General features: G+C 33.4%; 3 protein-coding genes across 9 annotated transcripts; 1 reads left to right on the top strand and 2 right to left on the bottom strand.

Moving 5' to 3' along the window:
- The first annotated feature begins 1,006 nt into the window (after positions 1–1,006).
- Positions 1,007–5,688, top strand: LOC100813884 (bromodomain-containing protein 4B). 2 transcript variants are annotated; one of them, XM_006598735.4, is made up of 8 exons: positions 1,007–1,290; positions 1,525–2,022; positions 2,112–2,189; positions 2,290–2,533; positions 3,451–3,541; positions 4,051–4,177; positions 4,665–5,117; positions 5,263–5,688. In XM_006598735.4, exons 2-8 carry the CDS (start codon positions 1,549–1,551, stop codon positions 5,458–5,460), a joined length of 1,665 nt encoding a protein of 554 aa, XP_006598798.1. In that variant the 5' UTR covers positions 1,007–1,290; positions 1,525–1,548; the 3' UTR covers positions 5,461–5,688. The 2 variants fall into 2 exon arrangements, with proteins under 2 accessions (XP_006598798.1, XP_006598799.1); XM_006598736.4 differs by having other exon boundaries at positions 1,023–1,294.
- A 757-nt stretch (positions 5,689–6,445) lies between these two features.
- On the bottom strand, positions 6,446–9,310 carry LOC100799818 (tRNA pseudouridine synthase A-like). 2 transcript variants are annotated; one of them, NM_001255248.2, is made up of 10 exons: positions 8,960–9,306; positions 8,821–8,877; positions 8,661–8,738; positions 8,531–8,584; positions 8,206–8,288; positions 7,807–7,906; positions 7,669–7,731; positions 7,026–7,298; positions 6,853–6,913; positions 6,446–6,747 (listed from the first exon to the last, which is right to left on the bottom strand). In NM_001255248.2, exons 1-10 carry the CDS (start codon positions 9,197–9,199, stop codon positions 6,644–6,646), a joined length of 1,113 nt encoding a protein of 370 aa, NP_001242177.2. In that variant the 5' UTR covers positions 9,200–9,306; the 3' UTR covers positions 6,446–6,643. The 2 variants fall into 2 exon arrangements, with proteins under 2 accessions (NP_001242177.2, XP_006598748.1); XM_006598685.4 differs by lacking the exon at positions 7,669–7,731 and having other exon boundaries at positions 8,960–9,310.
- Positions 9,311–9,950: 640 nt separating this feature from the next.
- On the bottom strand, positions 9,951–15,610 carry LOC100800887 (YTH domain-containing protein ECT4). 5 transcript variants are annotated; one of them, XM_006598738.4, is made up of 9 exons: positions 15,454–15,610; positions 15,297–15,351; positions 14,558–14,616; positions 13,539–13,617; positions 12,645–12,868; positions 11,735–12,268; positions 11,072–11,284; positions 10,625–10,809; positions 9,951–10,424 (listed from the first exon to the last, which is right to left on the bottom strand). In XM_006598738.4, exons 2-9 carry the CDS (start codon positions 15,322–15,324, stop codon positions 10,256–10,258), a joined length of 1,491 nt encoding a protein of 496 aa, XP_006598801.1. In that variant the 5' UTR covers positions 15,325–15,351; positions 15,454–15,610; the 3' UTR covers positions 9,951–10,255. The 5 variants fall into 5 exon arrangements, with proteins under 5 accessions (XP_006598801.1, XP_014624446.1, XP_006598800.1 ...); XM_014768960.3 differs by having other exon boundaries at positions 10,630–10,809; positions 15,454–15,609; XM_006598737.4 differs by having other exon boundaries at positions 15,297–15,591.
- Positions 15,611–16,739: the final 1,129 nt, after the last annotated feature.

Below are 16,739 nucleotides of genomic sequence, written 5' to 3' on the forward strand. Positions count from 1 at the left end.
GATCCGAACAATTTAAGTTGAGTCATATATGTATTTGGATCAAAATCAAATCAAATTGATCATAACTGTTCATGTACAGGTTGAGTCATGAGTTTAGATTTATAGATTCATTAACAGTTAACCTAATCTGTGAACCCATAATTAAAATATAAAATTTATTATATATCTATATATATATATATTAAAAACTAAAAAAATGAATTTAGAATGAAAATGAAGAAAAGATAGGGTGAGGTGCAAAAAAAAAAAATGAGTTAGATAGGTATTTGGAGGATGATATTATGAATTAGTGAAAGTATCTAAATATTATATTTTTTTATTTATGACTAGAGATATATTGGTCATTCTTGTATCTAATGCATCGTTGAGTTTGCACTTGGTATAGTGGGTAAGATTCTATATTCATTTGGTCGTTCCTTGAGCCCCATTACCGTTGAAGCCCGAAATTGGCTTAGATATGTTAAACAAAATGTTAATGACGGGTAAGGAAATAAATGAAGCAGGAAAGAATGAACGAGGCGTGTAATCTCTTATTTCATTTGTTATATTTGTATAAAATATCAATTAATTTTTGTCTTAATGGGTTGTGTTTAAATTTCTGGAATGGTTTGGCCAATATTGAGACGAGCAGTGTTGGAACGTGTTAACGTATTACTTTCATATTTTTTTTTCATGTTTACAATATGAATGAATCATATTTTGTTTATTTGTTTCAACAAATTTGGTTACAAGAAATTAGTTTATAAGAAATAACTATGATTTAGAGTAACTATTATAATGAGTCTTGTTGAAGAATATTTTATTTTAATTTGTATTATTATATCTGTATTGAATATTTGAATGAATCATGTATAAAAAAATAACAATTACAACAAAAAATGTCAAATTTAAATAAGTTAAAGATTGTCCTAAATCGAATCAAATCATTTATAAATAAATTAAATTAAATTGAATTAGATTTCAAAAATAAAAATTATAAAAATTGAATTAAACCAAACCATGCAATGGATCTTAAATTTGGTCACTTCCTCTTTCACCCTTAGTGTGTATAGGGAAAGGGCGAGAGTAGATCCTAATGAAACAAAGCGTTTAGAAGTTGAGAAGATAGCGGAAGTGAAGAAGGGAAGGGATCCATTGCAATTCCATGGCGGCGTCGTGGTCGTCGTCGTCTTCAAACTGAACGCCGGAGAGAGTCACCGTGGTCACTTGCCGGAGCCAGAGAGAGTCAACAGAACAGAACAATCTCATCCCTTTCCTCTCAATCCAATTTTCATTCCTTTGCTCAACTGTGTGTGTAATTTCAAATTGTTCCCTTCTCTGCAAATATTTAATCTTTTAATTGTTTTACTCCATAATTTCATTTAGCTAAAACTATCACTTTTTCCATTCAAACCATGGACTTGTCCTTGGGAAACATTAAAAAAGCACACTTTTTTTTGTGCTTAGTACTTTGTTTAAGTTTTTAATTCGTTAATGTCCTTGAAATACAGAGTGTGGTGATTTATTTACTTAACTTTGTTTTAGAGCAAGGTCGTATTTTGTTAGAAGATGAAACGCAAGCGTGGGCATAAGAAAGGGAAGGCAAAAGGCACCACTAACCATGGAAGCAGTAGTGCTAATGCTAATTCTAAGGAAGAAGAAACCTCTGGGTTGGATGATAAAGATCACTCTGGAATGGAAGTTGACACACCTTCTTCGACGGGGACGGATCAGCAGCATAATTACAATGTTGCCAACATAAATCCTGATGGTTCTGTTGATAAGGCTGCTATTGGGCGTGTTAAGGTGAAGCTCAAGACACCTAAATTACTGGACTCCCAACCCACCTCATCTGATGCTCCCACTCCCACACAAAGCGATACTGAGAGAATGGAAGATAGTGCAAATTTGTTGCCTGATATGAAACTCAGTACTCTGTCTAAGAGAGCTGCTAGCATCAAAATTAAGTCTTCATCAAACCACCAGACATTCTCAGCTTCCACTCAACATAATAATAAGCAGGAATTGGATGCTTCCTTAGTGGTCTGTTGGACCTTTCATTTTCTTTGCTATTTCCAAGCATTCCATTATCAATCAATTATAATAATACATTTTTGCTTTGTTCTACACAGGTTATAAGGAAGGTAATGAAAATGGATGCAGCTGAACCCTTCAATGTTCCTGTCAATCCTGAAGCTCTGGGAATTCCTGTAAGTAACTAACTTTTTTCCATCGATTTATCATAAAACATGGAACCATTTTCTTGAAATGATTACTTGTGTCTAATGTCATAATGCTGTCTGGAACCAGGACTATTTCGATATCATAGACACACCAATGGATTTTGGAACTATATGCAACAATCTTGAAAAGAATGAAAAGTATATGAATTCAGAGGATGTATTTAAGGATGTTCAATACATTTGGGACAACTGTTACAAGTATAACAATAAGGGTGACTATATCTTGGATCTTATGAGGCGAGTAAAGAAAAACTTTATGAAGTACTGGGCTGCAGCTGGGCTATACAGTGAACAATCAAAAGGGACCAAGGGTGAGACATCTATGTATATTTATATATATTAAAATACAATCCTTCCCTTTTCCTTTGCAAATTGCAAGGATGAAAGATATAAAGCATTTAGCTATGTAACTCTTGTCTCTGTTTTCTCAGGATTTGTTGTTTTGCATGAAGTATGTCTGGAAATTTGTATCTATACTTTCATTTGTAATATTTTTTTTTTTGTTATACAAATGTTTTTTAGATGAATCTTCTGCTTGAAGAAAAAGCTTGAGTAGGCTTAGTTGATGTGTAGTTTTTTTCTCTGCCTGTCTTTCTCTGTGTCCCTCTTTTATATTTTTGTTTTTTTCTGTGGACAGGGTGAGGAGTGAGGGAGGCAATAAATGATAGATATTATAATTTTTAAATGGAGAAATTTTAGTTAAGCAATAAATGATAATTAGTTCTATTTCATCTTGACTATTGTCTTAATATTTTACTAGACCCTATGTATTGTTTAACATAGGATGAATGGAATAAAACCCAATGGAATCTATTCAATACTTCTTTTTACTTCCTCCAAATTTGAGGGGTATGGGGTATTGTTTCCTAATCCACTAACCATTCCAATTACTTCCCATACAATGGAGTGGAAGCTGTCCTCCATTCCATTGTAAAATATCCAAACAACAGTATGATACTTTTATTTAATTACATTCATCTCATCCCAGATTGTTCCACTCAGCATTCGATATTAGGTATCCAAATATATTGGAGACAATCTGGGAAGCTCCTTCTGAAGCAACCAAATATCTTATCTTAACTTATCATAACTGTACCCCACGAATGTAAAACATTACTTTGCATACATAATCTTCTGAAAACAGATGATTTTCATTTTATGTAAAATACTTTACTGTGGTATTCTGATAGCAATATGGGTGTATGCTTTCATTATGAATCACATACAGAGAGGACTTCAGCAGAAGACATTGCACTGTCTGGTGATGGAAAAGCAGGGAAGGGTGGTCAATTGAAGCAGAAGACAAAAAAGCGTCATGGGTGTGTATTCCCAAACTGCAATTTAAACCCCCTATTTATTATATTATAATTCCTTACGTATTAATTGTTCATACAATGGAAATGACTGTGTTGCTATCATGTAAACTGAATGAAATCACTTGTTGATAATGTTCATTGTGTATTATGGTTAAGTGAACAATATAAGTTTACAAGTAGATTGTAATTGTAGACTAATACTTATTCATGGAAATTTGATTCTGTCTGATAGTGTATCTTTCTCAAAGGTGGTTTATAAATCTTAAGTAGGATAGAGGAGAAGAGAAGCTTTTGTTTACTTTGGGAGTTGCATTTCCTTTGGATAAGTTCTGTAAAATGTATCTTTTGGTTCATTTGTAAATGTAATTCTAAAACAGATATCAATAATGATGAGTTCATGACATGGGATACCTTGCTATTAACTCTTCTCCCCCCTCCTTTAAGTTTCCACTGTATTGATGATTAGAATTGTTAATGGATAATGGTTCATTGAATTTTTTTTCATTTTGCAGAAGACACCATAAACATGATTGTTTATGTGCTATTTGTGTTCTAAAGCGACGTAGGAAGGAACGGGAAGAGAATGCTCGAATTGCTAGAGGCAATTTTGGATCTAGTGGTGATAAGCATGCTAATGAGGTATTTTAATGGCTTGTTGCCTACACTTTATCTTTTGGATAGATGTCTGGCAATTTTTTGAGGCAGTTTTAGGGTATATATATCATGTCTCACTGGTAAAATTCCTAACTGAAATGATGGGACTGCAACAGATTTACTTATTATATATTTTTCTGATTTGATATTTTCTTCATGGTTATTATGCTGTAACTTATTTAGAAAATGATTGAAAAGAATATAGTTGGGCTGGGCTTTATATCTCTTGCCTTGGTGCAATTTATTATGCCAGTTATCATAAATCAATGTTTTTTATGTGGCATGAAGGTGATATTCTCCTGTTTGATTTCCATTATTACCTTTGGTAACATCTGAATCCCAGACATAAAATGAGGGTCATAGTACAAGCATTGAAGAAATCTAAGCATCTACATTATTAAATCCGAGCATTGGCTAGCATGTATAATAAGTGGACAATGACTTAAATAATTTTTTACTGCCTTGTTTTAAGGAATCAATACAAGTAGAGAGTCCCGGTGGTGAGGATTCGTCATCAAATATAGATGAATCTATCGGCACTGATGGAGATGTTGATGAAGAGAAAGGAGAGGTGGCAAAGATGGAGATTAGTGAGAAGCAGTGTAGCCCTTCTGAGAGAAAGCATCCAAGCATTGATGTTGATAATGATGATGACAATGATGATCATGGCCTAGAGGAAGGGGAGGAGGAGGAGGAGGAGGGGGAGGAGGAGGAGGAGGAGGAGGAGGAGGAGAATGAAGAGGAAGAAGATGAGGAAGAGATTGAAATGAACAGTCAGAAGAGAGAGATGAATGAAACTTTAAAACATGGTGGAACCTTGGCAGAGAAATCAAATGTTGGTGATGCAACCGCTCTACATGATGAATATAGAACAAAGCAACAAGAAGGACAAGCTGTGGCAGTCCCGCAACAGAAGAAACCCAAGGTATTTCCCTCACTGTTTGATCAGTATTGACGTAACCCGTCAAGCTGGAAATCACATCCTAGAATGCAGTTACATTAACTTGCCAGTATGATTATTTGCATATTTGCAGTTGATAAGTGTATTTAATAGTTCAACCTGTTTGTAGGGGTCACAAGATAAACAGCAAAAAGGTAAGCTCCTTGAGAGCTTATATAGTGAAAACCCCAAGCTTTCAAGTTTATGTGGAATTCTCTTCCCCCAAAATAGTCAGTCTGTCTGGAGTGGACCACACTCACTAATACGGAAGACAAATTCTGCTCGGACTAGTTCAATTCACGCTGCTATAAGGACTTTCATGGAGTAGCTTTTTATCTTTATCAGTTCACTACACTTCCTAGCAGCCTATGTCATTAATATTTTAGTTGATGTCCCTTCGTTATTATATGGTGTATTATAGTTCTCAGTTTCTTGATAACAACAGCAGATTTTGTAACAGAAGAATTTGTGCTTCAAACCAGTTCTACTTAAAAAATTATGAAAGTAAAAGTAACCTGCCACTTGCCGTCATAGCTCAAGTGGTCAAGTTTCGTTAGAAACTACTTGATTTTGCATTAAGCTACATATCAAAATCCAATTATGCTATTTGTCAAACGAGTAAACTAAATTCTACTGCTTAATGCTATCCTGTAATCTTTTTGTCAATCTCTTGTTCGAGCAAAATGTTAACCATTGATCGTCATTTTTTTATTATTTTTAAACAAAAAACAATGTATTAAACTGTTTAACTAGCTTGGAGAAAAGATGTATTTACTTCAAACACAACAAATTACATAGACTTCCTCAAAAAGAAAATGATACTCTCTTTGCTCCATTATAATTATTATCTTAGATTATTTTACATAGATAAAAATAAATAAATAGATAAAAGAGTATAATAATTTTACAAAATTAATTTTATCATCATTAATTTCTTTTTTGTTCTTGTAACACATATAATTAATATTATAAGAAGCATAAGTGAAAAGATTTTACTTAGGCTTGATAATGGTAATCTCCTAATTTGGAAAGGCTAGCCAATGGCTTGATTAGACAAACACCATCAAGCTAATTTGCTCGAACTCTTGAAGCTCTGTTGGCAAATATTAAAGTTGAAATCATTTTCACTTGTGTGCTTAGTTGCATTTTTTTAAGAACAGGGATAATCTTTGTGTGTTTAGTTGCTCATCAGTGAAAATGAATGCGCATCATTTAGATGCATCTAATACTAACTTTTGCGCTATTGGTACAAATTGGACGTGGAAATGTGATGGTATGTGCGTTTCTTAAATTTTTTACAAAAAGATGTACAGTTTGCAGAAGATTCTTTTTATTTTTTAAAAGTAAAAGAAAAAGTAATGATGGGAGTCCGAGTAATGTTAAACGAAAATTAATAGAGATACAAGGGACAAAATTAATCCTCTGCTGGTGGACTTGGAAGGAAATATAAAAAAATCCAGTCCATTGGATTGAATGCATTAGTGTTTCCGAGAGAGACCCTGAAATATCTACTATGTGGTAGGCAGATCATATTTCACCTCTCCTAGGTAGAGACCACATGCCGGGGCCATTGGACTTGCGGCCGTAACAGTCCTCGCATTCAAAATTCTTTCAACTGAAAAGTGCATCATGAAACAAATTTTTTAACCCCAAACAAAATCAAACGTTTGTGAATATAAATATCATAACACACGTGAATAGAGATGAATGGTATGAGTACCGTCCGGAATTGTTAAGTTTCCAGTGCCAACAGCCTTGAGAACACCAACAAGTAGTCTAACCTGAAATGAATTAGCATCTGTATTCAGAACAGATTGGATTGAACATCCAGGACTAAATCACAGCGCAAAACATAGAAACTTCGTGGCCTCAATTAACAGGAAGATACCCAACCTGATGGTAAAGAAAAGCACGTGCACGTGCTGTTACCACCAGGCAACGATGTCGCCTTCTTTTGCCAAATCCTACATCTTGACTTGATGCCATTACTTTATCAATGCTAGGATTAGAAGTAGGAGGAATGTCAGTTTCAGAGTTGTTGGGGCAGCTACGAAGATCACCACTGACTTTATTATGTTGTTCTCTATCCATTAGAGATGGAAAATATGGACTTTCAATTACCTCATTGACACTGAGTTCATCCAGAGTTCTAATTGGTGACTTTGCCTGGAATGGAGCAATTCTACATTATCATATGCCATGGATAGTTCAAAGAGACTTTACATGAGATGTTGTAGAACATCAACACAGGAATGATGATTTTGAAGGGGGGAAAAATGCTAAAAACACTTAGAAAGAATGTATATAGAGCATTAAACTAAATAAATCCTTTAAATGAAAATTCAATCATAACTGCTACTTCATAATTGTGAAGCTTGTCAAATAAATCACTGCATACTGTGCAGTACCTATCCTCCCTTAGAGGAATGTAGAGAGAGCTGGATTGCAAACAAGGTTCCAATTTGGGTACAAGTGTAAAACTCCTTATTAATTAGAATTTTATGAATTATTGTTTGGAATATTGAAGAAAAAAGACCTGACAACCAGCTGCCCTGAAGGAACTAAAATCATGGAATCCAACAAGAACTCTGCATGCTTCCTGCATGGATATCATCAATAACTTGAATAGCTGGAGGATTGACAATCTAGTAAATATAAGGAGCTGTTAACTAACTTGCATAGCTGGAAGACTAAGCTCCTCAGGTACATGCCATGCTCGATCTTTCTCGAAGGTCGACAAAGGCTCTGGCCCAGACAGCAACCGATAGAAGTATCTGAATAGTGTAGTTCCAAATAAATATCAATTACTGCAAATGATCATAAATAAAACAAAACAAAAAAGTTCTACGGCAATGCACTGAAAAGTAGCTAGATTCAGAAAATCTAGGAAAAACCTCAATTTCATGGACCAAATAAGTCCTCCATTAATAATCCAACAAATATCAGCTAAGAATGACAACCTTTCATCAAATAGAACTTTACAAAAGCCAGTGATGTTATATACAACATGACAATTGATAATCAATGTATGTTTAGTCTTTTAGAAGAAAAATTTAGATTCTTGAGTACTCACATGCGCTCTTGTGCTTTAAATCTTGCATGAAAATCAGATGGAACACATCGAACATCAATAACCATTAAGTCACTGTCTTGCTTCTAAAATAAATCAAATCAAATTGCCCAGAAAGAAAATCTGTTAGAGCTTTTGAGCACAGACAATATACTCAAGTGACATCAGCTAATAAATGGAATTTGAGAAACAGATTGGGTTTTCAGAACTGCAATTCCAATTTTGCTTGTTTAAGAATTCAACAATTAATTAATCCTCCTGCAATACATTATAAAGTTGAAAATCATTCTATTTAAAAATATTAAGAATCCACACAGATGGAAAGCACCTGTAAGAAATGGTTTACAGCTCTTCCAACGACAGCAGGTTCATGAGGAGTTAACTGCATTTATACAATTACAAGACAAGATGAGCATGACTGCATGAGCATATATTATCAAGTTAAGTAAGTAACGAACCACTTCACCAGGCCTCCTTTTGCTGATGCGTTGAATATCGACATGACAAACATTTGACAAGGCATGCACTCCAGCGTCCTGCACTTCCATTGCATTGCACAGTTGATTAACATTTGTCATATATTGTAAATTGTTTGTGAAAATTGTTTGTGATACGCACAGTTCGACTTGAACAAGACACAGAGACTGGTTGGCCAACAAATTTAGAAAAAGCTTCCTACAATACAACAAGAGATTTTGATTTGGTTAGATTGTAATTATGGATGGAAATGGTGATCCGAAGTTGTAACTTATGTTACCTCAAGAACCCCGACGACGGTGCGGACATTGAGCTGCTTCTGAGAACCGGAGAAGCGAGTCCCAATATACTCGATAGCAACCAAATAGCGTTGAATGCCATTCCTAGGGTTTTTGATCATTTCTTCTTCTTCGTCAATGTCACTGTCAATGGGATACTCGATTATTGATATCTTTGACGGCCTATTAATGTTATTATCACTGCATTCCAAATCCACCGTATGCTTCAGATTCTCTGTCATTGAATTGAATTTTCTCTCAATTTTCTTTCAGCTCAACTCAACTACACAAGGCGCCTAATGCTTTCTCACCATACCAAAAATAATTTTAAAGTTTATAATGTCGCTTCTCACTTCTCACCAATTGAATACATAAATATAAGTCATTCAATTACAAACTAGGATTTACATTGTTAAAAAAAAACGATGATATTCATTTGTTAATTGTTTTTTAATTATGGTGTAAGTATAACAACTTTTACCTCTATGTTAAACTCTTAGGAATCATTTCTTTCAATTTATTTATGAACAAAAGTTTGAAAATTAAAAACAAGCTTCAATATAAGAACTAAAACCATATTTTACCCCACTATAACCTATAAAAGAGTAGGATAGGTTTTCCCATTAAATTTTGTAAGTAAATTCTCAACCCCAAATAATCTCATTCCAATTAGATTTTTATTTTGCTACCAATAAGATTTGCTGAACCCATTTGATTTAGGGGTAATTTTTTCTGATACTAGGATGCATAAGATTGCGCTCATAATTTAATTTTACTTTCTCTTATGATTTTTATATTAAATATTTTTTTCTTTTAATTCCTTAAACTAGGACACTAATTAACATTTGTCTTTATTATTTAAAGAAATTAAAAAGAATAAAATCAATAAATTTTATTATTTTTGCAAATTCTTGAGAGAAAAATAAACAACGTGTAGTATTTATCATTGGTAAACTAAGAAAATAATGCAATCGAATAATCAACAAAAGGAAATCAACCAAACAAAACACAACTATGGAACTGGGCGCTCATCCACGTGAAACAAAATAGTAAATACAGACCAAAGCCAATGAGTTATACGGAAATATTGGAGACATCGAACCATACTATCAAATACCTCCTCATTTGCCAATGGCAAACATCAACTCATTGAGTAATATAAAAATAATTGGTCAAACTTAAAATGTGTTGTCGTGGTCATCTTATCGGCATATCACACAAATCAAAAAGGAAGCGTGCGTGTGCTTCAGAAGCTCTAAACAAACCAAACTGCAATTGCGTCTGCAACTCTTAAATGCCTACATACGTGTAGAAATAAATATCGGGCTCTCTTTTTCTCCTCTCCCAATCTTGCTATCTAAATCCAGAGTTGTTGAGAGAAAGGTTTTTGGTATGTTTGATGAGAGTACCTTGCTTGGTACCACTCGATTGCATCTCCATTTTCTTCTCTCTGGCTTTGACAGTGTTCTGCAGAAAATTAAAAGGCAAAACTCAATATAAGAACGCACAAAAAAGATAAATGTTTTTAGAGCATGCAAGAGGGAGGATCTAATGACTAATATAACATCCTAGCATTACAATATTCCAGTTGTGTGTACTTATGGCAAATCACATATCTTCTACGTTCCAATTGCAGAAATAAGTAAGGATTATTGTAGACAATGGACCTTACTTGATAATTGTCATTGCCATATACTTCCTGTTCCGGCCTTGCATGCTTGTGCTTAGTACTCCTCTGGGAACGAAATAACTTTTCTCGCCTCTCATAGAAGTCAAAATCATCCAATAGAGATGTCTTAGCTGTATAACTTCTAAAAATATTCAGCATCTCCAGGCCCTCCTTCAATCCAATCTGCAAGCCAGATAATTACAAATTTAATTATAAATCACGTCTAAAAAACATCAAGTCAATAACTCTAACAATATTTATAGCAATTACAATCCCAATTCTATCTGTGCAAAAAAACAATCCTAATTCTATTTAATCACAATATATAATTCAGGGGCAGCCCAAATTCAGCACAATCTATTCAAATGGTTATGCAACGACTACTTTTTCCGTCTCTATAAAAGCAGACATGGGTGCACTTTAATGCCATCAAGTTAAGAATTACCTCTTGTGTGTCCCTAGTGTAAGTTACAGGCTTGTTCTCATTGCTTGGAAGGATGATATGCACAAACTGATTGTTGGGAACATCTTTTATTATGTGCCACTTAATTGGGAAGAAACCGTTGTACTTATCAAGTTTCCAAAAGTTCATGTCGTTTTTAAAGTCCACCGGTCCAAGCATCTCAGCCACTCCAACAAACTGTCTGCTAGCATTAACCTGATTTCACAACAAAATACATCTAGGATCTATGAATATTCAGAAATAATGAGTTAAGGACAAGAACTCCCAATTCTAAAAATATAGTAGCTGATATCATTGAGAATGACAAATAAACCTAAAATCAAAGATATTCCTATTATAATTTGGAATAGAATAAATGTTTTTGGCATTTTAATCAGACAATTTAAGAAAACATTATACTTTTGCCAATTATTGGACATCAATATAAAAGGAAACATAAACTGATGTTAATGTTTTTATAATGAGCTTTTGAACTTTGAAGGCAATTTAACCTCAAGAAAGAGAATAAAATAATATAGAAGAATAGATACCTCTAACAAAATGTCAATATCTAAAATTTCAATAAAGAAGTTCCTGTTTTCTTGTTACACTTTTGAGGGAAAAGAGAGAGAGAGAGACCACTTATGAACAAAGATTTGAACTCACCGAGAAGAAGAGGAAAACTGGACACTTAGTCCCTGTCTGTCTCAATTTAGCTTCTGCATCAAGGAATGCGGCGTTCAACTTCTTATTTCCATTTGGAGTACTTGTCCAAACATTATATTTAACACTCTTATGAACGTCATCTTCATTGAAAGATTTAATCACATAAAATTTAGCAATTTCGTATTCAGTTTGGAAATCTGAAAGGTTATATTCGTCTCTACATATTGTGATTGCAAGTGCATCCTTAACAAGTGATGGTTGTAGAAGAAAATTGTTGTAATGACCCCGAGGACCCCGAGTCATCTCCATTGACATTTCAGATTGTCCACTCCTGAATTTGTTGTCACCCAACAAAACTCGATCATTTACATTAGACACTCTCCCAGTTGGTCTGTAGTTAGTAGAGGTATTTGGCCTGTGGTTTGTGGGGGGGGAAACATGGCATGTTGGGTTGGCTAATGATGAAAATTTTCCTATTTGGTGATATGTATTTGGAGCAGTGGCTGCTGGAAAATTAGAACGCAAATGAGGAGCCTGCAAAACAAAACATTCACATGATCAAAACATCATAGTTCTACAGCAGTTATAGTGAAGATATAAAACACTTGAAACAAAGTTCAGAATATGCAACTTTTTATCCATTTCTCATTTGGATAAGTATATTAAATAAATGAAATAAATAAAAGTAAAAAACAGATACTAGAGGTGACAAACAGGGCCGAGGAGAAAATTTTCCGTTACAAATCATCTCAAACAAGTGAAGCGGGTATCAATGAAACAAGGACAATAATACCTTTCTAAGTATTCATCAATGCAACAATTCTACCATCCCACAAAATGAATAAATAAACAAGTGCTACCTCGTGGTAACATAAGCAATCTGAAACATCATAATCTTCCAATTGATTACCTTGTTTAGAATTTTGATATCTTTTCCTGTATCAGCCACAGTCTCAGATATCGTGCTGGTTAAAATCCCATTTCTATGTGTAGACTTTAACTTGTTTGGCTTCATTAAACCAGAAGATTTAGGATTATTTTTGGCAATTACAGAACCCTTGACAGTTTTGCTTTGCACGCCAACAGAAGTTGAGACTGATGAATAACAAGACAGGGCTTCTGATTCATGCACACCTGATTGTTGAAAATATTCAGTCTATGAAAGGCAAGAATCAAGATTGATGATCAACAAAAGTGCCATAGAGAGACCCACTAATAACAAAAGGGCATAAATTTGATTACACAACGCAATGCTCAAAAGTTTAAACACTCCAAGTTAGCTGATAAAATATATGCTATCAAAAATATTCAAATGAAAAAATATTTGTTTGAATCTGTGTATTATAAATCATTACAGTGTTAGACTATTGCTTAGATACAGTATCAGATCCTTCTTATACCCTCTGCTTATGCAAAGCAAAATAATGCCTCCATCTAAATTTTAGGTTTTGTATAACTTCCATAGATTAGTAAATTTAAGTCTGAACCAAATATCCATATACCTCCATTTTAATTCAATCAATTTCCATGAGCTTTTGGATAGGTTAAAAATCAAATGTCAAAAGCTCAAGATACAAGAAAGTGAAACATTATTTTCAGATGTGGTCGTAATTGCAGTTAGTATTAAGCAGTCTTTGCCTAGTTAGTTGTAAATATAGAGCAACTTCTAAGACAGATACATCAATATCATTATCAACAGCATTTGATGTGGACCAGGAACTATTTTGTCATCTTTCCTTAGGAGGAATAACAGTTAGGTGTAGGATAAACACAAGATCTTCAGCTGACTCTTGATCTGCCTCACCTGTGAAACCAGCAGCAACATCTCCAGAGGAGGTCGCAAATGATGTCAAGTCCGGTGAGATACAATCTTTTATAGAAACCTGCAGAAACATTATAAAAAAAATAGTGAATATGAAGACATCATAAGACATCTAGCCATTAAGAAAAGATAGAAACAATTCCTTATATTTAGGTCAATGTACACATCTAGCCATTTAGATACAAGCTCGGCCCTTTAGATATATGTCAGGAAGGGTATACTGAACTAGAAGTGCTACTATACACTTGTTATAAACAAATACCCAGAGATTATGCATCGTAGTAAATAATTTGACTTCAAGGCCCAAGCATTAGGGTCTTGGTGTTGGAAGACTAAGATTTTATTTCTTTGCCACACCAAATACAAGAGTATGATCCCCTATTTATGCTAGAATAGAGTGACCATTTGACTAATCACATAAATGCTTAATACCTTATTCCAAGATACTAAATGCTAATGGAAAATTACAAGACTTCGTAACTCACAACCTTGACTTAGTAACTTACAACTTTTAAATAGAAAATTGCACAATTATAAGACTCATAATTATAAGCTTAGAAACTTGTTATTATTAATTTTCTAATTAATATCTAACACTTGGAGCAAGACCAATGATACCCGGAGATTTTTCCTTACACACAAGGAAGTTTTTTTCACGTTAAAAATCCTTAGTATAATTCTTCTGCCTCTATACACTCTCACCACCTTCATTTATTATCCATTTGACTTTAAAGAGGAGGGAGTTTCAAGTTTGGCTCATTAATTCCAGCGAGTATCTTAATGCTAAGTACCAAACTGCAATTTAGAGTTTTTCTTACGCAGAATAAGAGTTATCGTGCGTAAACAATGTATTTTGCAGTCCCAACAACACTATGACATTTCATTAGCAAAGATTTGCAATACTTATTTACTGAAGGGATGAAAGAATCAAAGATGGAATTTAGAAGGAAAAACAGAGAAAGGCACACACATTCATAGAAAGAGTTAGAAAGTGGACATACCACATCTTCCTTGTTCTGATGCTGACTATGATCTGTAGTTCCTTTAGAGAGAGATTGAGCTATATCACATAGTTAAGTATAGAATAGATAAAACATAAATATCTGAAAGAGAAAAGCCAAATAAAATCGCCCCGATTCACTGAAACCTATATCTACCCACATCATCAGATTTACTTCAGATTGTTAAGTTCAAGCAACCATTACAGAGCTATCTCCAAAAAAAGAAGGGGAGAAAAGAATTGATGCTAATTAATAGGAGTTATTTATGTAATTTGAAGTTATTTTTATCTTTTGTAATTTAGGAGCTTTTCTTATAGATGAAGATATTTTATTTATTTAATTAACATTACGTATGGTTTGACTCTGCGTGACTACAATCTGTGGAAAAGGATCTGGGTTCAATCCCACATAATACACTCTTAAGGAGGAGTGAAATGTTTTAAGTGCGACTAAATCTTGTTCGAGATACTTGGGACCAAATGTTATGGCCCCAATTAGGATGATACCAAATAAATAAATAAAAATCTAAAAGTGTCTTTCATTTACTATGAATTGTGAATTTAGAGTTTGTTTGTGGTTGCTCATAAAAAAAAAAAAAAAAAAGCCGTGGCTGCATGATTTCCTGACAGTAGAGAATCGGAATTGGAATACAAGTTGAAGAGAATGTTGCAAAATTACAGCAATGCGATGAAGACGAACAAAAATGTTATCCGTTTAAGGTGAATTAAGAAAAGGATACGTTTCTGAAATTGGTCGTGACGGTTCATGATCAACAATATAGAAGCAAGCGCATCCTAAAATATAGAAGAAACAAGTTAGGTTAGAGAGAGCTAATTCTCATGAACAAAACTGTTTGGATTGATCTGGTGAGAATAGATTAAGTTGCAGAAAAGTACTACTGTATGTGTTAGCGGAGGAAGAGAAGAGAAGAAGAAACCCTAGTACTATAGCCCAGAAACTAGAAACTGTTTGTTTGGATTGAGAAAAACACAATTGGAATTGGTCACTTGGCGTTAGCCACACGCTATTTGTAGTTTTGTTAATGGATATGTGTGATAATAATACAATTTTGAAGCTTGGTTTTTAGTCTTCACATTTTCTTATATATCTATGTCTCTCAATTTTATTATTATTTCTTACTTTTTTTAACTGCATCTATTAATTAAACGATAAAATAGAAAAAAATATATAAAATGAAATTGATAAAAAAAAAAAAACAATTGCGCACACTTACTTGGATTTCGTTTCCCTTTTCACTAACTTATTAGTAGTTGCTTTCACTTTTTTTTTTATCCTCACATTACTCCCATTCTTATTTTTTTTTTTTAGCCTTCTCGTTGTCCCTCTCTAGTCTCTATACTCCATAGCTTCCTTTTTTCTCTCTATGTTCTTGACACCCCTTACACCCTTCCTCCCGTACATGTTGTATCATTATGCATATTTAGCAAAAATGTGATATTTTAATTTATAAAGAAAACATTTTTTTTTTGTTTTTAACAAGATCTTATTATGTTCTTATTCAGCCGAAAAAACATCATTTATTAGTTATGTGTCCAATCTTAGTTTATTTAATTATGCATACTTATATTATTAAAATTATAATTAAATAATACTGAACCTCCATAAAGAATTGAACCAACAATAATTGTCAAATTTAGCTCCATCATTAACATGATCAAAATAGCGAGTAAATGGTTGTACCGATAAATCTGTAATTGACTCATTTAATCTAGTATATATCAAAATTTAAAATTATATATGTATTTATTATAATAAGTATATAACTAACATTATTTGAGTATGAAAAAGTTCATATATATTCTAAAATTCAAAATAACAATCGATAATCATGATACATCAAGACGACATCGTAGAGGTCATCCATTATTTTTGTAAAATCAGTTGGGTGTCTGATCGGTCCAATCAGGATCTGGTACCTAACTTGCTGAATTTGGTTGGATCATCATAGATCAATTGAATCGTGTGATCGATCCAACTATGAAACCGATTTCATTAGGCCAATAGATCCCAATTGAATGATCGATGAGGTCAAAGTGGGTTGAGTTTCACAATTATAGAAATAACAATCAATCCCACAAAATTAAAAGGGAAAAAAATTGAAACACAACATAATTTTAAATCAACTTTTAAGAATTAATTTTTTATTTTTATTTAAAAATTT

Source organism: Glycine max, chromosome 16 (assembly GCF_000004515.6).
Source record: "Glycine max cultivar Williams 82 chromosome 16, Glycine_max_v4.0, whole genome shotgun sequence".
In the NCBI taxonomy this organism is placed as follows: Eukaryota; Viridiplantae; Streptophyta; class Magnoliopsida; order Fabales; family Fabaceae; genus Glycine; species Glycine max.

Bases quoted from the DNA above. Each gene is read 5' to 3' on its own strand.
- LOC100799818 (NM_001255248.2), bottom strand. From the start codon at position 9,199: ATGACAGAGAATCTGAAGCATACGGTGGATTTGGAATGCAGTGATAAT. The intron at 8,878-8,959 runs GTAACATAAGTT...GTTGTATTGTAG, and splicing joins CCGTCGTCGGGGTTCTTGAG to GAAGCTTTTTCTAAATTTGT. The intron at 7,299-7,668 runs GTCTTTTTTCTT...GCTCCATTCCAG, and splicing joins TCAGGGCAGCTGGTTGTCAG to GCAAAGTCACCAATTAGAAC.
- LOC100813884 (XM_006598735.4), top strand. From the start codon at position 1,549: ATGAAACGCAAGCGTGGGCATAAGAAAGGGAAGGCAAAAGGCACCACT. The intron at 2,534-3,450 runs GTGAGACATCTA...AATCACATACAG, and splicing joins ACAATCAAAAGGGACCAAGG to AGAGGACTTCAGCAGAAGAC. The intron at 4,178-4,664 runs GTATTTTAATGG...CCTTGTTTTAAG, and splicing joins GTGATAAGCATGCTAATGAG to GAATCAATACAAGTAGAGAG.
- LOC100800887 (XM_006598738.4), bottom strand. From the start codon at position 15,324: ATGAACCGTCACGACCAATTTCAGAAAC. The intron at 11,285-11,734 runs GTGAGTTCAAAT...TTGTGAAATCAG, and splicing joins CAGTTTTCCTCTTCTTCTCG to GTTAATGCTAGCAGACAGTT. The intron at 10,810-11,071 runs GTAATTCTTAAC...TCTGGCTTGCAG, and splicing joins ACACTAGGGACACACAAGAG to ATTGGATTGAAGGAGGGCCT.